This window comes from Triturus cristatus, chromosome 12 (genome assembly GCF_964204655.1).
Source record: "Triturus cristatus chromosome 12, aTriCri1.1, whole genome shotgun sequence".
In the NCBI taxonomy this organism is placed as follows: domain Eukaryota; kingdom Metazoa; phylum Chordata; class Amphibia; order Caudata; family Salamandridae; genus Triturus; species Triturus cristatus.
Window position 1 is genome coordinate 14016597 of NC_140595.1, and position 24491 is coordinate 14041087.

Consider the following 24491-nt stretch of genomic DNA (forward strand, 5'->3'; position numbering starts at 1 on the left):
TAATAACAATTGTCAAAGTCATACTCATCACATGTGTATGCAACATAGCTAATTGACAGACATCCTGTTAATGCGTATACATTTTTTAAAATAGCTCTTATACAGAAATAGATGTACTAATGATTATACTCATAGCACAAAAAGAGTCTGGTTAATATCAGGCTATACAGAGATTGTACTAACTATTATAAAACAAGGCAATTCTCATAAACAATGCCTGTATACTGTATGCAATGATAGAAATGTGTTGTTGTACATTGATAAACTCTTACATCAAACTGTACCCACACTTGACAAGTTCCTGATTGCCATCCCTTATAAGTAACTGATGATTCAGAAAGGATGCAGATAAATGGTTCACATGGACGGTTCCTAGATATCATGCTAGTTAAATGTAAAACGGTTCAATTCATGAAATGCATACCCAATTAACAAAGTTCGCTGTTGTAAACGATTGCTTAAGTACTAGGAAGTCAAGCAGTTGTAGATTAAAATGAAATTAAATTACAATGCTGAGAGTATGGTTGTTGCCTTAACTGGCCAGTCTGTCAGAGATACAATTGGTAAATCAAATGAATCTGACAAATCAAATGATGCAGAACATAAATGCCACTACAGGAAACATGCGAGTTCTAATTTGTCATTGAGACCATTGGGGGTGAGGGTGTTTAAGTACTTAATCCAAAAAGTTTCTCTTTGTGTGATCACTTTAGACATGTCTTTATCATCATGCTGTTTTACTACCTCAAGGATGGTAAACCTGAGTTGAGCTATAGAATGATGCGCCTTTACCCAATGAGTCGCTAACGGGGAACTTAATGCTCGCGTTCTGATCCTACTCTTGTGTTCTGTTATTCGGGTCCTTAAGACCCTTTCTGTCTTTCCTACATAATGAAGTGAACAGGGGCACTTAATTAAATAAATAACCTTCTTAGTGTTGAAATTGCCTGTAAACTTTAAGGTTATCTGTTTACCTGACCACGGGTGTGATATGGAGGATCCTATGAGAACATTATTGCAATGTGAGCAATTAAAACATTTTTGCATGCCCTTAAACTGTTCTTCATGTGTCAAGAGTTTTTTATTTAAGATCTCGCGTAAATTGTTAGATCGTTTATACGCGAATATGGGAGGATTTTGAAAAAGTTCTTTGAAATCGGGCTCTGCTTGTAATATTTCCCAACGTGGTAGGATCATTTTCTTGATGGCCGCTGACTGGGTGGAAAATGTGGATACATAAACCTCCCGTTTAAGCTGTGATTTAACTTTTTTTTTCTAAAAGCACTTCTCTTGTGATCCCTTCCACTCGTGTGACTGATGAGTCAATCACATCCCTAGGATAACCCCGATCCAAAACATTTTTGGGGGATTCAATCAATGCTTGTGTGAATTGATTTTCATTAGATGAAATGCGTTTTATTCGTAAAAATTGTGAGAAAGGTAGATGTTTTTTGAGAGTATCAGGATGAAAGCTACTGTAATGAAGTGTATTATTACGATCAGTAGGTTTTTTGTAGACAGAAGTATGAATGTTTAAACCATCCACTTCAAGGCAAACATCTAGATAAGAAATCTTGTGTGCGTCGAGAGTGTAGGTGAATTGGATTCTCGGATTTTTGGTATTCAAGTCCCTCAGTTTGGTTTCAAGAGAACACTTAGAACCCTGCCAGATGATAAAAATATCATCAATGTATCGACCATACATGATCAACTGGTCAGTCCAGGAAGGTTCGTTCAAAACATGTTCCTGCTCAAATTTCATCATAAAAGTATTCACATAGCTCGGTGCTCCTGCAAAACCCATAGAAGTACCATGGGTTTGTAAAAAGAACCTGTCTTTCCAGCTAAAATAGCTGTTAAATAGACTGAATTCTAGCAATTGTAAAAGAAAAACTTTATTCGCGGCTATATCCTCTTGTTGCAACAATGACCACTCAATGGCCTCAATTCGCTCAGCGTGCGGTATGGAGGTATACAGAGATACCACATCCACCGTACCTAACCAAATCTCTTTCATTGGTGGTAGCTGGAGATCCCTAATCAATTTTAAGAAGTGCGTGGTGTCCTGCACATATGTGTTACCTGACTGTACAAACGGTTGTAAGAAGGTGTCTATATATTGCCCTAAACGTTCATGGATGGGGCTACATCCTGATACTGTGGGTTGAAATGGTGGGTCTTGTAGGTTTTTGTGAATCTTAGGTAACATGTAAATTGTCGGTCTGCGAGGAAACTTGGTGTATAAGAAATCACGTGTTTTCTCCGTGATCCATTTCATGTCCAATGCGTGTGTCAGGATCTTCCATAAGGAGTCCTGAAATTCTTTAGTGGGATCATAGTTAAGAGGAAGATATGTAGTCTCATCTAATAGGACGGTTTCTACCTTGGACTCATAGTAGTTACGATCCATTACCACTAGGCCTCCTCCCTTGTCTGCTGGATAAAAAACAAATGATTTGTCGGACTTCAAGGATTTGAGTGCTTTTCTGTCTTTGAGTGTTAGGTTATGTCGTATACTGGGCTTGCGAGGCAGATGAGACAAATCACTTTTCACCAATGTCTCAAAAGAATCAATGACTTTGTGTGAGACGGGAGCAAGAAAACTGCTTTTGGGTCTGAATTCCCTGTATTCAGGTTGATGCGCTGTAGTCGGTTCTAGATTGGCAAAAAAATGTCTAAGCTTAAGTTTCCTGGTGAATTTATATAAGTCTATCTCCATGTCTAATGACTTCGCTTGGAATGTAGGCACAAAGGATATACCTTTGTTGAGAACTGATGTTTGTGTCTTGGTAAGTGGTGTCTGTGAAATATTCACCACTAATGTTTTTTCTGTCTGCGACCAACACCCGCTTGCTTTGAGCTTTCCACGACCTCTGCGGGTTTTGCCGTGTCTGATTTTTCTAATGTGGGGCCCGTAGGTGCATGGTTTGCTGCTTGACTTGTCTCCAAAATAGTATCTGCTGTTGTTGATGCAGGTGGACGTGATGTTCTGGTTTCACTGATAGATACTAGGCTCTCTTCTGAGGATGTAGTGCCAGGTTTTTCATATGTACGTTTTTGTGCATATATCTCTGCCCATGTATATACCTCGTCTAACTTATAGTCTATCGTGTCTCGTCTGAACTTTCGTATTTTTCGTTCATGGATTTCTTTGGCATAGTTGTCTAGTTTCTTGTTGATGTCATCCAAAGATGCTATCCATTCTTCGCCTGTCATGCGTCATTTTAGCGAATCCTGTAATTCTTTAATCTCTTGTTCTAATCCTTTCAGGACACTCGATAATTCTTCTACTATTAGAAGAATTAGGTCTAAAGAACACTTGTTCAAAATCGAGTACCACTTGTCCATACATTTTTTATTCATTTTGAACATCATTAGTTTCAGTGGGAGTCTTAAACCCCCTAGGGATCCTGCTGGCTTTATGATACTGCACCAGAGTGGTGGCATGAAGCCGTTGATTAATTTCTCGACGCATTAAATACTCTACCTGCCTTAATTGGTGAACAACCGGTCCCTGTGTTAAGTCAAATGTAATTGCAGTGACGGCCCGTGTAGGGCGTTTTACCGGGGCGGTGATGTGGCGCAGAGGAGGGGCAGGGTGGGGGGGTCGCAAAATGCGATGCAGCGCACGCAACGAAATTCGTTTTATTAATTTTTTTCGTAACTTACCTGAAATCGGCCGTTTGCCGCATTTTGCAACCCCCCACCCTGCCCCTCCTATGCACCACGTCACCGCCCCAGTAAAACGCCCTACACGGGCCGTCACTGATTAATTGTATCCAATACAAGACGCTTTTTGAATAATTTTTTCTAAACTTATTGTTTGAGAGTCTTCCTTTCTCTTAATTGTAATGTCTCGTACATGCACCTTTAATTATCTATTCTAAATGATACCAGTTGAGATTGTTTGTTGTCTCTTGCATATTTACCCTAGTCTCAACAAGGTTTATGGGTTTTGCTCCTGTTGTTCATTATAAAATCCTTTTAGACCGCCATAGGGGCATTGTATTTTACAGTGGGCCTGAGCCGGTGATGTTGACCAGCTGTGTATAAAGGCTAAATGCCTGATTGGTTCAAGGGGAAAAGTTATGTAAAATGCCACAAGTCATCTCTGTTTTTACTGGAAACTTTTAACAAAGGCAGCCGGCCAGGCTTATCTATTGTGAAAAGCCTTTTTTAAAGCCACTGTGCCTTTAAGGGTGGAAGGGCATTACACTATTTTAAAGGCCGTATGCATGTATTTTGTACCGTGGAATTTCACATTTTACTGTAGAAGGCATTGGTTGTGGCAACCAGCCATGGACAAGTTCTGGGGGTAGAAGATTTTCCCTGTGATAATCATTGTTAATGCCTCTTAGAAGGTGCTGCATATTTTTCTGTCAGCATTAGTTCTGCATATATGTTTACTTTGTTGACTGTATGGCTGATGGGTGCCCAGTGGGAAAGATAGGAGCAATACATTAGGCGTGAGTTGGTACGGTGTGGAGACAGTGGTAAAAGCTATATGTCTGAGTTGGTTTGCAGGGAAAAATGATTTTAGATGCCAAAGTTCTGAAATGTTTATTATGAAACGTTACTTCAAATCCAGTAGGCCTGACATATTCATTGTGATAAGCACAAGTGAAAAGAATACTCTTTTAAGGGCCGATGGCTGTTGCGTCGAGGGCTGGTGACGGATAATTTGCTACACAGCATCTCGCATATTACCGCGCCAGGCAAGGGATTTGATGTTGGTCAAACCAGCGGACAAACACCTGGGGTTGAATATTTGCTGTGTGATAATCCTTGTTAGATCCTTTTGGCTGGGGTTGCCTATTGTTTTGCCAACAGGAATTGTACACATATTGGTGATTTTAGGACTGTGTGTGCAATGATAGAAATGTTATTATGTACAATACCGTAGGCCTGAGCAGTTTATTTTGACAGGCCAATGAGAAAGGCTAAAGGTTTGATTGGTGCATTCGGAACATTTATGTCAGATGCCACAGGTCTGATCTATTTATACTGCAACGTTAAGACAGAGGTAGTAGGCCTGACTTATTTAAGGTGAAGGCATTTGTTAAAGCCGACGGGCCTGCGAGGGTGGATAGGTATTACACTGTGTTAAAGGCGGTGTAACTTGGAAGCTGAGAGATCCCCATCCTCTGTAACTATGCTGGAGTTAGTTACCCCTGTGACGAACCCTGGAGGAAGAGGGCTGTACACATAGTTTTCCCATCGCGCAATGTTCTACTTATTTATGAACTTATGAGTGGTCCCTGGTGGTTGCCTTGTAGATTATGCTCAATATAAGAGGCTGGAGTTGTTTTTATTGTAAAGCCAATTTTATAGGATAGAGCCCTGATTGGTTGACCAGGAAATGAGCTCTCTTCAGCCACTGCTCCTATAGCTCTATGAGTGATGGCATTTTGTCTTATCACATGAGTGCCACGGCTGGTGGACCCTTGAGTTTTCCATTTTCCTTTTTTATAGATCCTTGTTAGTTTCTTCCTTCCCTTTTTTAATTTCATTTTTATTCTTTAGAGTGTAACTGGCTCCCCATGCAGTACCCCTGTCCCCCTCGCTTACTGTTCACTTAATCTGTAATGCACTGCATCCCGCATGGCCACTGTTTTTAAAACAGGTAGCCATCTTGGAATGGTATTGTCCATAGTCTACCATTCTTTATCGTTCTAAGATGGCCAACATGCTACTTCTAAATGTGGCAGCCATGTTGGAACTTTAAAGCAACAACAGACTATGTAGAATATCATTGCAAGATGGCCTCTTATTGGGATGTTTAATTGTATTTTTTATTTTAAGCATACAGTTAGACAGCTGCATGGTTTTCCTACTTTATTCTTCTAATTTATCTTGCATGTGCTTGTTGAGCTTTTTTGTGTGTTTTACTGCGGATGGGTAAATGGGTGAATGCCATGATGAATGTCAGAGTGCATTTATGATGACTTATTGAGTGCTTAAACTAACCAGTGACAGTATTTTAACAATCTGCGGGGCTGCATGTTATGTAACTTCACAACTTTGCTTGTCTCTAAAACGACTAGAAGACGGCAGGGAAGGTGGGAGTGCATGTGCTGCTGACCAGAACACCAGCTCCGGGCCTGGGAGAGCCTAGTATACTCTCTGGGTGGCTGTGATCACTCAGTTAAGGCCTGCTAAGGGCTAAAGTCGACCCATAAGTCTTCAGCGCACAGTCCTAGAAGGTTGTTGAAGTAAAGAGCATTTATCTGGACAGTTTCTATACGGTCATGATACGCCCGTATTCAAACACAACACACTCTGGCGTATACGCCGACACTGTACTCACAGGAACCACAGGCATAGCATGGTCGTATAGAAACTGTTCACATAAATGCTGTTTGCTTCAGCGGCTTCAACAACCTTCCAGTACTGTGCGCTGAAGACTTACGGCTGACTTTAGCCCATTATACAGTGATTCCGGTATTGTCAATACCAGGGTTCAAATTCTACCCCTCGGGCCTTTATGGTTTGATTTGACTTCTACAATTAACTATGCTATCAGCCTTGAAAAAGTCGTCCAAGACGAAACACGTGTCGGCCGTCTTCTTATATACAGATATTGCCACTTCTGCTGGACTTTTGATCTCTTCAGCAATAAAATTGGACACTTTGTAGTGCTCTGGGTCTACTAATCTATCATGATCAATTGACCTCAAGGCTGAAACAATGCTGTAATGATTCTCCTGAACTTTGAAACAATTATTCTTTGTGGGAGATTCTCTGTAAGGGCTTCTCTTGTGGAATCGTTCCATGGCATAATCCCAACAATAGATTAATAAATGCATCAGAGCAGGTACAACCAGGGAACTAGAATCATTTCACCTCCTCGAGGGCGATAAAATGAGTATGATTGAAAAAGGTGATAATATCACCACCACCAACTCAGACAAGTAACACATCAAAACAAAATATGGCTACTACTAAATGTTAGCTCCAAGGAACACCTTTGGGTTTATAGGGATCTCTGGAGACTTTGGTCTTTGCTCCATCAATGTTCACTCTAAATTTCTGTTTCTGTTCTTTTTCTTCCAGAGGGCGAGCAGCTGGAGTTCCACCACCATCATTTGCTCTCCACGGCTCCTCCCAGAAGTGACTGACATCATGTGGCTCTTGGACAGGATACGTGGGTCAGCGGACCACAGTGGTGGCCGTGCCGGAGATTCGGTGGATAAGCAAGGCAAAGGACAAGGCTACAGCAATGTCTTGACGCCAGACAAGATCCCTGATTTCTTCATCCCACCTAAGCTGGCCATGGGGGTGCCCGAAGGAGCGGAAGCAGGGGCTGAAGGAAAGACCAAGTCCAACATTGGAATGTCAGCCTCGGAGCAGAACCTGTCTGTCCGGAAGCCCCAGCGCAGCCCACGGCTTCCGACCAAGGCAGCTTCAGAGAGCAGGAACCTACTCAAGTCGGCCAACCGGCACATCATTCAGATCGAAAGCGCAGACGAGTGGGCCTCGGAGGAGGACTTCAGCACCAACGCTGATCCCCAGTCACAGACGGCCATGTCGCTGCCCTACGTGCCAAAGGCTCAGACCTCCTATGGATTTGCCACGCTTATGGAGAGTCCCCATACCCGGCGAAAAGAGTCCTTGTTTCACAGTGACCATGGAAGTCTCTCTCAGTGCCAATCCCAATCCAATTCACCAAGCTCCCAACGCAAAAACCCCAACGGAGAGAGTGGCCACCTCAACCCCTCAGACATCAACATGTCACTCATGAACCCCTACCGGTACTTCAGTGGCGGGGAGAGCGATGCATCCTGCTCCTCAGCAGAATCCTCCCCCTTCAGTTCGCCCCTGCTCTCCAGGTCTGTCTCTTTGCTAAAGATCTTCAGCCAAGACAGTCAGTCCAAGATCATCAAGTTGAAACATTCGGTGGCCAGGAATAGCTCTCTGTCGACGGACGAGTGCAGCTCGGCTGATACCAGCCCAAGTGTGCCACGGAGACTGCGGGGTGCCATGAGCGCAGCAGGAAGCAGTGCCGCCCAACAGGGACTCCTACCCTTGGACCTGCTCAGTGAACGCGTGCACAAGGAGCACACCATCAGCTTGAGCAAAGGAGGCAGCATGCGGCTTGGTGCCGAGTACGACGCATCCAATGCCCGCCTGCGTGTCCGCGTCATCGCAGCAGAGAACCTCTTCGACAAACTCTGCGACGTCAAGAGCATCAACTGCTGCGTCGTGCTCTACCTCAATCCAGGCAAGGTGCACAAGCAGAGGAGCAACATCATCAAGAACAGCCGGAACCCGGTGTTCAACGAGGACTTCTTCTTCGACGGACTGGTGTCCGGCACCGTCAAGAAGATGGCACTGAAGTTAAAAGTCGTGAACAAAGGGAGCAGCCTGAAGAGGGACACTTTACTGGGCGAGAAGGAGATGCCGCTGACGAGCCTTCTGCCATTCGTATGAACTGGCGGGAAATGGGACTGGGTGGTGCTCCGGGAATTTATCTCGCAATCTGGACGATTGATGACCCGAGAGAAGGCAATACAAGTAGTGTCTGTGATTGGATATTTACATGTGATCTTGGATTTTAATCTTCTCCCCAATGCAGTCTGGTCGATGTAGTCCTTGAGCTATTACTTGAATGCCGCGTTATGCTGAGGAAACTCCTGCTCACTTTAAAAGACCAAAGAGGTCTTGGGAGACCACGGATTTATGATACAACAGGTCTGTCGAGGCACTCTCGTGCCCACCATGTTTGCCCTCTTCTGTTGCACCTTGAAAGAAAAGAAGAGGCCACACTGGGACATCTGAGGGTCCCAGGAAGGGTCCTGAGATGCATTGCTACCGGTCTGTGACAGCAGTCTATTTGCCAAAACAGGCCTCACTGATGCCATCTGCAAGGGAGCGCCCCCCTGTGTTATGCAGACCCCTGGGGGATGAGGTGGGGTGTTCACAGTCCAGGGATCACAGGGGACTTTCCTCAGCCTTAGGACCCGCAACCAAATTGGTTCATTTGTTTCTTGAAAAGCACAAGCGTTTGAATGCTTGCACCATGATGAACTAACATTGCTCGCCGCCCACCCCCTCCGACCGAAACACCAAAACAACACATTGTCATACTTCACCACTCAGAGCAGAGGCACAAGTTGGTGCATGAACCCAGAGAATTAGAACATAGTTCCCTCCGCTCGGGTGCAGCACAGGAAACTAACGGGGAACATACTCGTCTCGAGTTTACAGACGCGGGGGGGCTCATTCATGGGAATTGTGCTTCCCCTCCCCACCTTTACTTACCTCCCCTCCACGTGCACAGGTGTTTAAAGCTCACTTACCTTGCAATGAGTGTTATTTAAATATCAGCTTGAAGATATGTACCTTCGGCATCTACAGTCTGTCTGGAGTAGGGTGACACTACACCAACCTCTTCTTTATCCATGGCCAGGGGGTGACCGAACCGACAGAAAAGGTCGAGTGAGGGCTCAGTTTTGTAAAAGCGAGCAGCGAAGCGGGCAGTGTAGTTGGTTTGGCCTTATATTTGTTTCCAGCTACCCTGGCCTGAACCCTCCTCCCTCATGGAAGCCACAGTCTGACTCGAACTGGGGGTCTGCTGCCTCTGCCTAAGAGGTGAACCTGCTCCTCACCAGTGAGGGCCAGTGTTTAATTTGTGCTGGTGTTTCCGGTGCTCAGCACCAGCACTTATTTCGAAACACCGGCACTTATCATGGGATTACACCACATGGTGGCACTGTATGTCAATTTTTCTGCTGATTTTGTCAGTGTCGTGTTTATTCAAAGGTGATAAATCTAACACATGGGCAATGCTGGCACTGGCATTCGGCAGCGATGGCAGGGCCGTTGGTGGAGCCAGCTGAAGTGGACTCCTATGAAGTGCCTTGGGCTAAGGTGCAAAGGACTGGGTGCTGCACTAGGCAGTCGGCTTATGCACCAGAGCTGGGTAAGGGGAAAACAGTGTCATATCTGAGTGTGCTTGACTCTGTGATGCTCTTTCCCCTACTGCAACGCAGAACAACAACTCTGCTCGCTGCGTTGTGGTAAAAAAAAATAATACGCCTGCCCCCAAAGCTCTGATGAGACGGAGAGAACAGTCCAGCTTATTCGAAGTGCATCAGTGGAAGCAATCCAGAACTGGAACACCCACAATGCACTGGCCTGTGAAAAGAAAGTCAGGTCTAGACAAATTGCTCCCAGGGGTCTTGAAATTCTAGCTGCAGTATATGGACACAGATCAGCAACAGGTACTGAATCTGCTGAGGTGTAAACCATCCCAAAGCTCCTACACCAGACACCGCACACACACACAGCTAGGAGTCCCAAGTTCCCTAGACTCTGGGTTCTGTGTCTTGGCCACAGTCCGGGCCTCTCATCCTCACCAGTCACTCTTATGTGGGCCAAAAAGCCAAGAAGTGCTGAAAGAGACCCTCATGTCATGGGACATTGGGTAGCTGGGTCACCAGGGCAGAGGTCTATGCGAGGCTTATAAATACCAACCGTGAGCATCCCAGAGGGTCCACCATGGAGCAGGAGGGACTAGGAGATATTTGACGATCTGAAAATTAGATATAATTTTCTCTTTTCTGGAGGATCTCCAGTGCCCGACATTCTGAGTCGAGGTAAAAACCCTGAGCCTCAAATACAAATGCTTGGAGCAACATCTAAGTCCCATCTTCTGCACATAAGTGCCCCCGAGGCACCCCCAGCCGGCATTCCCAGGTCTGTGATCCACATGAGATGTCCATCTCTATTCAAACACCCTCAACTCAAGCTGTATTTAAAAAGGCCATGTATGGTAGAGAAGAAAAGGGTCTCTTACTCCAGTGCTACATGGCTAACAATTACCAACAACATCCGTCCCAGAATGTCCGTCTGTTTGATGACGTCTGCTGGGGGTTGAGCGCTATAGTGACATCATTCGATGGATGGCCCTTTAAGGAGCATGCACATCCCACGTTCCATGCTTCAGGGCGTGTTGAGATGGTTAATTTGTAGTGTATGACATATAAAACACATACATAAAAATCCATACATTCATTTTTCAAATACAAAAAAAATGTACATCACACGCCTGCACAAATATCTTGTGTATACATGGACACTCCCACTCACAACTCATCCAAATGCACAATGCATCAGCTTGCATGTGATATATGCTTTTTCACATCACAGGCGAAAAATCTTTGCACGGCTGCTCATGGCCGCCCCCTGCCCCGGCTGCTCCGGGCTAGGGGTTGCCAATTGGCAGAGATGTTAATTCTCCCACAGTGGCCTTTTATCCCTCCCAGATATAACAAGGTATTTATTCCCAAACCCCTCAGGCCAGGGTCCTCTCTGCCTCTTGGGAAGCTTGCCTTCCATTTATGGGGATCGACCGAGGCCTGGTACCCATCCTTAACCTGCCCATCCCCCCACCCTTGGCACTGGTCCTCTCTGCTGCATCAAGATAATTCAGGTGAACCAGGGCTCACCTCCATTGCACGATTCATCTACAAGTTCAAGGGAGATAAAGGAACTCAAGAACGGTGCACGGACCCAGACATGCTGATGTAGGAAGCAGTCTCATCGCCCCAAGAAACCCCACCGTCTGCCCAGAACCCCTCGGCACCCGCTGTCTGCACTGGTCGACGGCGATGCTTTCATGGAACCAAGTGCACCGTCTTTCCCAATATCACACCTCGCGCCCAGCAGCAGCAATGAAGTGTGCCCCTTAAGTAGCATGACTGGAAGAAGGGAGGCAGCCTGAGCACCCCTACACCCTCTTCCCAAAGAACTGCCCGGGGAAGTGTGAAGAGAAGTCCTGCCTTGGTTCCTTCTTCTTGACCCCTTGCCTCAGTTTATCCCTTCATCATGGGAAGTGGCACAGCCATGGGGCAGATATTGGCCAGATCATGTACGAAAAACTTGCAATGTGCCACCAGGGACACCATCTGCTCTTGTGCATGGAAATCCCAGGATAGCTGACTGTACGGCGGTTTACCAGTGACTGTATGCACATCACGGAGCCGCTCCCTGGGGAGAGTGGGCGTTTACATGCAGCCTCAAAATATAGACAAAGCCGGCGGAGCAGCGCACTTTCCAGTCAGACAGCATCTAAATGAAGATGGATGTGACCGTCTGCTTTCTAGCTATCCAACGCACAGGAGAGAGCGGGGGTGGGGGGGCAGGAGATGAAGGAAGGGTATTGTAACAGAGAGTGGAAGCCAGAAACAAACTCTGATGCTGGTGTTTTGTTAAATATTACTTTCATCATCTGATGGCCTTGCTGTGATGGGAGAATTGACAAAAAATGAAAGAGTGCCTCGGATTGGGGCGGGGCTAGAACACCCTCATGGTGGAGGGGTAGAGCCCACTGATGAAGGACAGGACCCTCTGGGGAGTGTGAGCCAGCTCCCCCTAGTGAGTGAGTCATGGAGATTACTTCATATGCCTGGGTCTAGGTCTTCTGTGACACCTGGGTTCCTTTGTGTCTGCCTAGGTTTGGAGAGAAGGAATATCTGTGTGGTTCTCCTGTCATCCCAGCCCACATTACTCTGGGTGCTTGCTCCGGGGGACTAAATGATGTCTTTGCATAAGGCTGTTTTAGGAAAGAAGTTGTTCCCGGTCTTTGTTTAAGGTCATAATGCCACCAGGCTTCAGCCTGGCCATCCCTTGAAGAGTTTAGGAATGAACTGTACTTTTGATCCACTCAACTCGTTAGACAGAGATGAAGAATATTTATTCCCTCTTTTGTCCCTCAGATGGTTGAGGCTTGTTCCTTAACCCTGTATTTTCAAAGGGGGTGAGACACGCTGCTGTCGGACCTGTCTCCCCGTGAGATGTGGCATTATGGATTTCAGTCCTCCAAGAAGGAAGCGAGGTACCAGTGGACTTCTTGTCTTCCATGAAACAAACAGGTATCTTTGCAGCCTTCTTTGGAGTGAGGCGTCACATATGCCTCTCACCCCCCCTCCAACAGAGGCGTCACATATGCCTCTCACCCCCCCTCCAACAGAGGCGTGACATATGCCTCTCACCCCCCTCCAACCGAGGCGTGACATATGTCTCCCACCCCCCTCCAACAGAGGCGTGACATATGTCTCCCACCCCCTCCTCCAACAGAGGCGTGACATATACCTCTCACCCCCCTCCAACAGAGGCGTGACATATGCACCTCACCCCTCCTCCCAAAGGCATGACATATGTCTCCCACCCCCTCCTCCAGCAGAGGCGTGACATATGCCTCTCACCCCCCTCCAACCGAGGCGTGACATATGCACCTCACCCCTCCTCCCAAAGGCATGACATATGTCTCCCACCCCCTCCTCCAGCAGAGGCGTGACATATGCCCCTCACCCCCCTCCAACAGAGGCGTGACATATGCCCCTCACCTCTTCTCCCACAGAGGCGTGATATATGCCTCTCACCCCCTCTCCAACAGAGGCGTGACATATGCCTCCCACCCCCTCTCCAACAGAGGCGTGACATATGTCTCCCAGCCCTCCTCCAACAGAGGCGTGACATATGCCTCTCACCTCCACTTGCCCCTCATTGCAGCACCCCAGGACAAGGTCCCCTCTGGTCCACTGAACAGACAGCCTCTTCTGGACAGATGCTCACTCCCTTCATGTGTTTGACAGTGCTGGCCGGTGTTTGATTATTTAAAGTTTAGACCTCCATTGGTGTGACAGGTAGAGTGGGCGCGTTCCTCTCCTACCCTCCCATGGGTGCCGACTGTTTCTTCACATTGTCAGAGGTTGCTTGTGACATGCATGGCTCATGGCATCGGCGTGAGTTTCATGCAGCTTGGCATGTACTCCCAAACTCCCCGCCTCACTCGAACCCGCTCCACAGCTTTGCACTGTAAATATGCCTCTGAAAGCATGGCTTGGGGTGGGGGGTCTTCAGTGTTTCGATAAATGCATGGAGAGTTTTTTAGTGCACATGGTTCTGTTCCCAGAATGCACTGGTTCCTTCCCGGCGCATGCCAGAATACGCCTCCCACGGGTCTTTGAATTCCTCTATTCACTGCCCACGGTCTTCTACAGCCTTGGTATCCAATAGGTGACCTTTTCCACTTCCACATATATGTAGCAATGTACAGCCTTTGGGGGTCCCTGTGCCACCCACTGTCCAGGGGCTGGAGGGGTGATTCCATGCACTGAGTGCTTTGGTCTTCCAGTATACGGTGTGAGCTGCTCACATTGGCTTTGATACGCCTGAGAAGTTAAGGGCAATACTGTAAGAAGTAATAAACTTTGTGTGGGTGACTGGCTCCTTGAATCAGGTGACACAAGACCACCATAGCTGGGATTTGGGTGGACTGGTTTGTGTTCTCTCCTATCTGTGGGCACCAGTGAATCTTGGGGTTTGTGGGTGCCACAGACCCATTCTGTGCCAAGCCTGTGTAGGAGGGAGTCTTCTGAATCAGTGTTAAGTGAGAGAGTAAAAGAGAAGTTTTCACCTCAGAAAGCATCTTTGTCTTTGGAGGAAACCCTCTTAGACATGGTTTGGCCATGGTCAACCTAGGGTTTTTGGTATTGCTTCCACCAGGGGTCTGAGTGAGGGTCATGTTGCTTCCTACGATACATGCATGCAAGTTTCTCCATTGGTACTCCGAGCCCTCCTTCCTGCGGGGTAACTTCTCTTTCCGGTGAAGAGTCCAATCTCTGCTCAACCAAAGTCTTAAAGATGATTTTTCAGAAACATAAATCTCAGACGGCGGGTGTATTTTTCTACAAAGCGAGAACCTCCTGCTCAGAAGGTTAAGAGCAGGTGATTGGCTATCGGCAGGTTACCAGGGGTTGACCACACTGGGCCTTGACTATTCAAGGATTACTTTTCTGTCTTGCCTACGCCAGCACTCACTGCGTCTGTGCTCCCTTTAGATACAGTAAAGGATTTGTGTACCACCTAGAGGTTCGCGTCCAAGCTTAGACACACAGCATTAAAAGACTTGTCTGTGAATCGTCTTCGGTCATCTACACCCTCTCTGATGGTCTCCAGTTATTTTTAACAAACCATAGTTACCCAAGGAAAAGCCACAGATGTCCATATTCAAACCTTGTTTTTAAGCACACATCCGACTGGGCCCAGCGAAGCACTGCTTGACTAACTGAAACTTCATTAGTAATAATAATAATAATAAAAATTAAATTTAAAAAAAAACTTTTTTAATATCGAGACAACATTCCTTGCATGCACTACAGTGGAGGTGCACTGATTACTCGAAATACACTACTGAGACACAGGCAGTCGGAAGCCCTGCAGCATTTGTATCCTGGGCTAGCTGTAGGCAGACACAGACAGGAAAGGGCTTCAACTAAGGACTTCCTGCCATGTGACACGTTGCCTTGCAGCACTTCCTGTTACGTGGCGGTGTGCTTCCTGCAAGCACCTTTTCTTTGCCTACTTTACTTTCCGTCTGATAGCTTGTAGTCAGAACCAGACCATGGAAGCCGCCATCTTTGTAGTAATGCATTTTTCACAGAACCTACAACGGCCAAAAGTTAGAGGCTTCCTTTGGGCCTCACAGTCTTCTAGGGACCACCTGCATATCCAACCGCTTCTGCACCATAGCTGCCTGAACGCTAATGCCCGTCTTCAAGGACACCGCAGGCCTGTCATTAATAAGACCCCTCATGAAGGGCCCTGAGAACTGCCGTCAGAACACTTCACGGGCTAAACACCAACCAAAGAAAGAGATCAGGGTTCAGGAAGACGTCAACTTGCCTGGCTTGGTGCGATTCGCTGATACCCGACATTTGCTTGAAGCATCTTTTCTCCCAGTGATGTTCTAACGTTGACACATCTCTCACAGGTCGCCGTCTGTCAGACTCACGATTCCAGGTCACATCAAGGTGAGATACTTCAGAGTGTCCACTGCTTATATGATATCCCTCCGAAACAACTGGCCTCGGCCGCAACAGGGACCTCTGGCTATGTCTTTTAGCCCTACCCTTGCAAGCCTTGCTCAGTTCTTGCCTTTCTGGCTTGAGGTACCATGTGCAGTGGAATATTAAAAATCTAACCTCAGATCTAGACTGTCAAGACCATTTTCTCTTTAGTAACACCAGAAAATGTCCAAGAGCTCCTGCTCTGCGCTGGTCTCAACTTTCGAGTTAAAAATGGCAGGCAGGCTTATCTGGGTGGGAGGAACACATAAATTTGATTCCACAAGCTGATTCACATGAAATGCTTTGCAATGTTGACAAAGTGATCAAATGACAGTAGTACAATTCAAAAGAGGCAGACCTAAATCCATGTTTAGCCTCAAGAATTTTCTTCTTAAGTAGCCTCATACTGGGATCTTCCCTCTGAAACTCCCATATTTATCTAGCCCAATTTATCAACATTTTAAAAAATGCCGACTTTAGAAGTAGAGAACAGAGGCGCCAGCCGATGGAGTCATCTGCCTAATATCCCACAATAAATGAGAGCTCAGACTTATCGAAACTCAAATAAATGTTTTACTTGCTCAACCAAGCAATGTCTGCTCTTGGAACCCCAAGCAGTATAAGGCAGGGCTCTAGAGCAGTTTCTAGTCATCACCGGGCTGGACTTCGACACCACAGGAGCTGTGAGACACATTCCAGACGCACATCATGAGGACAAATAATCGAACTGCTGAACTTCTTCCAAAATATAATCTATCTTGTAAACCTGTATCTTCTTACCTAATCTCTGAAGGCGGTAGTATTCTTGTACGGTGCTGGATGCTGGCGATAAAAATGTCTTCTTGGCTGTTAGAGAATGTTGAAGACAGAAGTCGTCTTGTACATTAAAGGATGCTGAACACAAACACCTTCTTGTCCATTGATGGATGATGAAGACGGTATCTTCTTTTTCATCTTTTCTATTAAGGGATGCCGAAAAATAAAGTGGTTTTGTACACTGAAGGATGCTGAAAACCAACATCTTTGTGTGCGTAGAAGGATGCTGAAGACTGTAGTCTTCTCTTTCAGTCTTCTTGTCCATTGATGGATACTGAAGATGGGAGTCATCTTCTTGTCCATGGAAGGAGGCTGAAGACCAAAGTCTTCTTGTCTATTGAAGGATACTGAAGACAGGAATCTTCTTCTTGTCCATGGAAGGAGGCTGAAGACCAAAGTCTTCTTCTCTTTTGAAGGAGACTGAAGACAGGAATCTTCTTCTTGTCCATGGAAGGAGGCTGAAGACCAAAGTCTTCTTGTCTATTGAAGGAGACTGAAGACAGGAATCTTCTTCTTGTCCATGGAAGGAGGCTGAAGACCAAAGTCGTCTTCTCTATTGAAGGAGACTGAAGACAGGAATCTTCTTCTTGTCCATGGAAGGAGGCTGAAGACCAAAGTCTTCTTGTCCATGGAAGGAGGCTGAAGACAGGAATCTTCTTCTTGTCCACTGAAGGATGCTGAAGGCTGTAGTCTTCTCTTTCAGTCTTCTTGTCCATTGATGGATACTGAAGATGGGAGTCATCTTCTTGTCCATGGAAGGAGGCTGAAGACAAAGTCTTCTTGTCTATTGAAGGAGACTGAAGACAGGAATCTTCTTCTTGTCCATGGAAGGAGGCTGAAGACAGGAATCTTCTTCTTGTCCATGGAAGGAGGCTGAAGACCAAAGTCTTCTTGTCTATTGAAGGAGACTGAAGACAGGAATCTTCTTCTTGTCCATGGAAGGAGGCTGAAGACCAAAGTTGTCTTCTCTATTGAAGGAGACTGAAGACAGGAATCTTCTTCTTGTCCATGGAAGGAGGCTGAAGACCAAAGTCTTCTCGTCCATGGAAGGAGGCTGAAGACAGGAATCTTCTTCTTGTCCACTGAAGGATGCTGAAGGCTGTAGTCTTCTCTTTCAGTCTTCTTGTCCATTGATGGATACTGAAGATGGGAGTCATCTTCTTGTCCATGGAAGGAGGCTGAAGACAAAGTCTTCTTGTCTATTGAAGGAGACTGAAGACAGGAATCTTCTTCTTGTCCATGGAAGGAGGCTGAAGACAGGAATCTTCTTCTTGTCCATGGAAGGAGGCTGAAGACCAAAGTCTTCTTGTGCATAGAAGGATGCTGAAGACTGGACTCTTCTTATCTCTTGAGCACTGCCCAAGATGCAAGCCTCCTGGCCCCTTAAACGATGGTGAAAAAATCTTCTTGACTCCTGATCACTACTGAAGACGGCAGCCTTTGTGTCAATGATTGGACGCTGTTGAGAGAAATGTTCTTGCCTGTTGCAGGCACCTTTAAAGATAGTGAAGAGAGTCACTTCCTGCTTGTGGACCTATGATGAAGACAGGAATCCTCTGTCTCCTTTAAAGATGGTAGAGCGGATGGTGGATTGGAGTCGTCCTGTTTGCTGATCGATGCTGAAGACAGGATTTTTCTTCTCTATTGAGAAGCCAGAAGCTGGATGACATAGAACCGTTACCCAATGCTAAAGACAAGAACCCTCTTGCCCAATGATGAACTTGGAAGATGTACTAAAGGTCATGTGAGAGGAACCCTTCTTTGGAGAAGGGATGGGTATATGGACTCCAAAAAACAACAAAACAACAACTACACTTTTCTCTGATGAAGTCTAAAGAGCGCCCAGTCTAGTGGAGGTTGCAGATCTGTCACTGGTGCTCCCCGGGCATAAAGAAAAGAAATGTTGCATTGTGCAAGAGAGGTTTAATGAAGCTTCCTCTAAGTCTTTCAATTTTATTTCAGGATTTTGGTCACAGCAAATATAAGAAGGCAGGTGATACTGAAACATGGCAAAGCATCCTAAATAAACTGCTTGACTCGCGTAGTCGCTAGTGTGCAGGAGCTAGAAAAGACCTTGGGCCGAGTCAGTTATTTACAATACAGACTCTGAAGTGTGAAGTGATTCCGCATTGATAAACACCACTCCAGTGTGTCAAGTCAGTAAATACCTCGATGGGCTAATGATCCTTCTACACATACTGTAAAACATGTAGGTCCATAGATCCAGAGTGCTGACTCATTCTTTCATCCTTTAGAATTTGAGAAAGTAGTGCCCCTTAATTGACTAATATAACTGCCACTTCAATGAAGCAAAACATAGCTATTAATTACTATGTGACCAACAAGTTATGAATTTAAGAAGGTGATAATTAAGCAAGTATGCGTTCTTTTCCCCCACTAAAAGACAGGATAAACATATTCTTCTTTTCAAGTTTGCATTTACTAATCACCAAAGTGCACTTTATAAGAGTGTAAACAAACAAAATGTGCAAAATAATTAATAAGAGTATCATGATAAGTGCATAGGAGAAGAGGTAGTTGGAGGATGTGTTCCGCGAGCTGACCACGTTTCGGTCACAGACTCTTCATCAGAAAACAAATACTCAATAATGAGATGCTGGGCCTGTGAAGACCCTCAGAGCCCTGCTGGGCCTGCGAGGACCCTCGGAGCCATGCAGGGCCTGCGAGGACCCTCAGAGCCCTGCAGGGCCTGCGAAGACCCTCAGAGCTCTGCTGGGCCTGCGAAGACCCTCAGAGCCCTGCTGGGCCAGCGAAGACCCTCAGAGCCCTGCTGGGCCAGCGAAGACCCTCAGAGCCCTGCTGGGCCAGCGAAGACCCTCAGAGCCCTGCTGGGCCTGTGAAGACCCTCAGAGCTCTGCTGGGCCTGCGAAGACCCTCAGAGCCCTGCTGGGCCAGCGAAGACCCTCAGAGCCGTGTTGCTGCTCTGTGATCTTGCATTTATAGACATTTTTGCTTTCCCTTATTAATCAGAAGTTGCTACTCACACCTGACAGGATACATTTGACAGTTCCTCACTGTTCTGAAAGGGTATTTATTTCCTGGGGTGGGGGGCACGGGATCTGGTGATCTCAGAGTCCCGGCTGCGTGCTGGTGCCTTCTAGTGAACAAAAGCTTAATTTCTGTGGTGCACACTTCGATGAAAGTCCGGCAGTGTGTTTGGCGAGACTGTAGCAGACATTATATCACAGAGAAGGTATATTTTCCTTTGCATGTTCCAGTGCCTGTTTTATTCACTGTCCGCTTGTTTCATCAAACCTTTGACGTTGCTTGGTTAGTGACCCTACTCTTGGGACATCCGGGGCCTGGCTGTGTGTGACGCTCTCAGCCAATGCCAGAGCAATGCTGAGAAGCGGTTTTAAAGACTTTTGGGTTTTTTAATGATGGTTTATTTCCTTGGGCGCCTTGACGTGACGCACAGCGACTCAAAGCACTGCGCCAAAAGGCACAACTCTTTGTAAACTAGGCCCTAGTCTTTCGTATTTTCTATTTAAAAAACATGAACCCCAATTTGGTCTCATCACCTGGAAGAGAAGCAAAGATTGGCCGGTCCATCCCATGCGTGACACCATCCCTGTGCGTGACATGTTCGCGTTATAAATTGCACGTGTACTATAATAATAATTATTATTATAACGATGTTTACCTTAATAAAAGCAACCCTCTCTTGCCTGCTCGTCCTCTGACCCCTGCGGCCCCGCCCTCCAGCGCTGACCGTGCGTGACGTTGGTTCCGTTCTAGACGCTGCCCCCAGGGGCAGAGGGGAAGGCCTGGCTGACGGGGGCGGAGACTGTCTTTCTGTCCCGTTTTTCTACACCGTATGCACTTGTTTGATATCTTTCTGTGTTTGGATTTTGCAGCAAATACAAAGATGGAATGTTTATATACATAAATGAAACTTTGCGACTTATTTGTGCAATAAAGTACTTTCTGCAACAGGAACGTAAAGGCCCTGGCATCATTTCTTTGTTTTTGAAAAGCAGTAAAGCTTCACAGTGTTTACGTTCGACATCCTGAGCCTGGAGCCGCAGAAAAACCCCAGGGTTGAGGCCGCGAAGCACGAGTCAGAAATTAAGGGGATGACAAATCCTACATTCTCGATGACCTTATTGACCACACAGAGCTCGTGCCCACTCAGGCTGGTGTACTAAACGCTGCGGCGGCCACAGATGCTCTGATTTGGCGCTTGTGACTGTTAAATGCTTTTTTCCTATGTACTAATCGCATTTTAGGAGTCGGAGTCTGGAAGGGGTGTGCTGCAGAAGTTCCTACCGAATACCGCAGCTGTGTCTTCTGCAGAGATGCTTTGTGACCGAAATGATGGAAGCAAAACATTGATTGGCAAATTTACAAGTCCCCTGCATCACTTTTAACATGGGAAAAGTGACGCAAAAGTGGCGCAAGGGGCTTGTAAATCTGCCCATGAATGTTTACAGACACTTCTAAGGAGGTGGCCCCCATTAGCAAAACGGAAAGGGCCCCTTTGGGACCTGTTCCCCTTGTAAAGGTAAGTGCAGACAATCTTTCAGGAAAACAGTCTGCTTTTAGAAACTAAGGGCCATATTTACAAGGCGGCGATAGAAAATTATCTCCGCTTTAGTGGCCGTTTTCGATAATTTTATCGCCTAATTAGCAAGGCCACGCTAACGCGTGAAACCTTGCTTTAGCGTCAGGATTCCTAACGCCCAGCTTTGCATCTCTAATGAGATGCAAAGTGGGCGTTCCTGACCTGACATGACAGGAGAAATGTCTCTAAGCGACATTTCTCCTATCATCAAGCCCCACGCTATGAAGCATAGCGGCAGGAAAAGATAACCCCTGTTATCGCTACTTTCCTTACGCCTGCTTCAGGACTGACTTAGCCATGATATCCTATGGAAGGTGGATATCATGGCTAAGTTTGTGAGTCCCTATCAACAAGCTAACGCCGGTTTCCAGTGATAATCTCACGTTAGGCAGTTAGCATGAGGATTTTTATCACTGAGGAGATAAGCGTTGCTAATAGCACGCTACATCAGCGATAAAAATCCTCGTTAGCTTATTTTGTTTCTACCAGAAGAGCGTTCGTCATTCCGAGCGGTATCATGAAGTCTGTCCCTTGCTTGTGATCTTGGCATGTGGCCTGTGGATGAGACAGCCCCAACTAAGAAATCCTTATTCGTGTCTGGAGCCACCATGACCCGACGGGCCCTTCAGGATGAGCGCGGGTGGTGCAGACACGGGTGGGGATCGAGCGCCTTGAAGGACCCGCAGGGAGTGAACCAAGGCTACAGCTTTCCAACCAAAGATCGACTGCTCCCAGGTGACAGTGTCACAGCGGGCTGTGGTTTGATTTGCACTCCCAACCCTTCAGGAGGGTGGCTCTCGGGTGCACATTCTGTCACTCATCCCTTTGGGGCATATTTGCAATAACTGGCGCATCCCTGCATATCAGCAGGGATGCGGCAGTTATTGTGCGCCACTGCTCCGCCACCATGGATGCGCCGCATTTACAATGCGGCGCACCATGGGGCAAAAACGGCACAGATGCGTGACGCATCTGTGCCGTAAAAGTGGCGCATTGCTGAAGTTGCGTCGCAAGCGCGACGCAGCTCCAGCAATGCTCTGGGGGGCCCTATCTTGCTAATGCTGCGTCAATCCCTACGCCTGCTTCAAGCAGGCGCAGGGTTTTGACGCAGCATGGGCATAAAAGTGACTGAGTGAAATCTTGTAGATTTCACTCAGCCACTTTTAGGAGGCGTTCCTGCGCCGGAACACCCTCCCCTGCGCAGGAACGCCTACATGTGGCGCAGGGCTTTACAACGTGACGCATCTCCCAGATGCGTCACGTTGTAAGTACCCCGCACCATGGTGCAGGAGTTGCGCCGCCACTGCGTCACAAAAGTGACGCAGCGGCGGCGTAAATGAGCCGCAAGGGGCTTGTAAATCTGCCCCTTTGTCTCTCAAGTTCATGCACAGGCTTCTCCTGCTGCACAGACTCAGCGGCTCCATGGCAAGGTGGCTGCAAACCACACTGTGGCAGCGCCGGATCCAAGGGAAGCGCTTGGAATCCACTGCGGAGTTCAAGGCCTTTTTCCTGTCTCTTGAAGGAGAGAGACTGGAGCGACGGGAACGTCTCTACAGCCAGAAGGGGCCAAAACACACCCCAGTGGCTGCATCCAGCTCAGATCTAACAGACAGCAACGTGACTCATCACCAGCGCACAAGAGCAGACGCTGTCAGACTCTGCATAGGTTCCCGGGACTGAGGCGCGCATCCTTTATCCTTTTCTAGATTCTGGGGCCTCCTGAAGTCCACATCCTCCCAGGTGGGTTGGAAAGGGTGCTTTCATACCGGCTGGAAGCTGAGTCCAGACCCCTCCACTGACCATTCCTTCATTCATAACGGATTCCAAACCCAGCATGGATGTGCCACCCCGGTACCAAACCACATGGGGCGCGGGGGAGTTCTTTCACTAGCTGATGGCAGAAAATGAAAGCCAGCCTCCTGCGCTCTTCCTTCCAGTTGGGTGTCAAAGCATTCCCAGGGCTGTTTGAAGTCTGAGTGTTATCCCTTCATCAGGACGACAAGCTCAAGGCGTCTGCTGTCTAACCACTCGAAATCACCGACCTGATGTGTTTACATACTGCGTTTGCCAACCCTACCACCAACAGAGACATGTTCCATCTATACTGTCCAGGCGCAGCACTCTGTGTAATGTCTCCTGCCACGAGGGGTCCTTGTGTTTGGAAAGAAGGAAAACAAGCATTTGCAATGCATTAGGTCTCGCATTTACGCAAGTTTGAGCTATTGACATTGCAAATAACAATGCCTATTGGCATTGTCATTTACAATGCCAATAGCTTTAACTCGTGTAACTAGTTGAAGAATTACGATATCCTTTTACAAATTATTTCGTCATTTAAGAAAGCACAGCTGTACACACTGAATGTAAATTCAGCTGTGGTTTATACATATACGCCACCAGGAAAAAGGCATGCGCGGATGCATGAGAGTGTTGGTAATATATTTTAATATGCTTTTTTTTAATTGTCAATCGAAGATGTAGTGACAAACTTTAATAGCCTGCTTATTGGTGTTTTTAAAATATGAAATAGAAGAATGTTTCCAAACGAACGCGCTGACAGTTTGATCAACGGAAATTACCAATATACGATTAATTCGATTACCTCCATTGCACACGTGTGTTTGGAGCCAGCAAATTAACTCCCTCGGCCAGCGGATATCGGATCGGTTTTCAGTCTCCACCATATGAAACAAAATTGAGCACAGTAGCGGACCATTCAAAGAGACACTACTTAAAAAATAAAAAAGGAAGTGTCCCCATTTCCCCGAAACGGTCCCAGTTTTGTAAGATAAGTTGAAGAAAGTAGGAACGTCCGTTCTTACCTTTATTTCAATTTTCTATAGTGTTAACTTGTCCCGAGGTCACTGGAGCAATTTACCGGAGACGCAGGCTAGATACATAGATGTATAGGGATTGAGAGAGTACGAGATTTGCCCAGAATCACAGGGTTTTGTGCCGAGGCCGGGATTTAAACCTAACTCCCCAGTTCCAAAGCCAACACCGCTAGCCGCTAGATTGTTGTATATGGCTTCAGTGAGCTGCAAAACGGGTTGCTTGGATTTCGGAATGCTCCGTTGGGGGGAGCATGGTGTGTTTGTGCGTTGTGGGGGGCTGTTTGCACATGCCTGGAGCTAATTACAGGCCGTGGCGGGCATGTCCAGACTGGGATAACAGCAACAGGGAGGCATCTATCTGTCCCAGCGCAGCTCTTGGTGACTCATTCTCGAAGGAAAATG

At 46.7% G+C, this 24491-nt stretch overlaps 1 protein-coding gene across 1 annotated transcript in view; it reads left to right on the plus strand.

The window, feature by feature from the left end:
• The window catches only part of C2CD4C (C2 calcium dependent domain containing 4C), a 64624-nt gene extending 44002 nt beyond the window's left edge, over positions 1-20622 (plus strand). The window contains exon 2 of the mRNA XM_085636897.1: positions 7054-20622. Within this exon, the coding sequence (XP_085493023.1) occupies positions 7123-8430 (1308 nt within the window). The 5' untranslated portion in view covers positions 7054-7122 and the 3' untranslated portion in view covers positions 8431-20622. The remainder of the gene's footprint in view (positions 1-7053) is intronic.
• The last annotated feature ends 3869 nt before the right edge of the window (positions 20623-24491 follow it).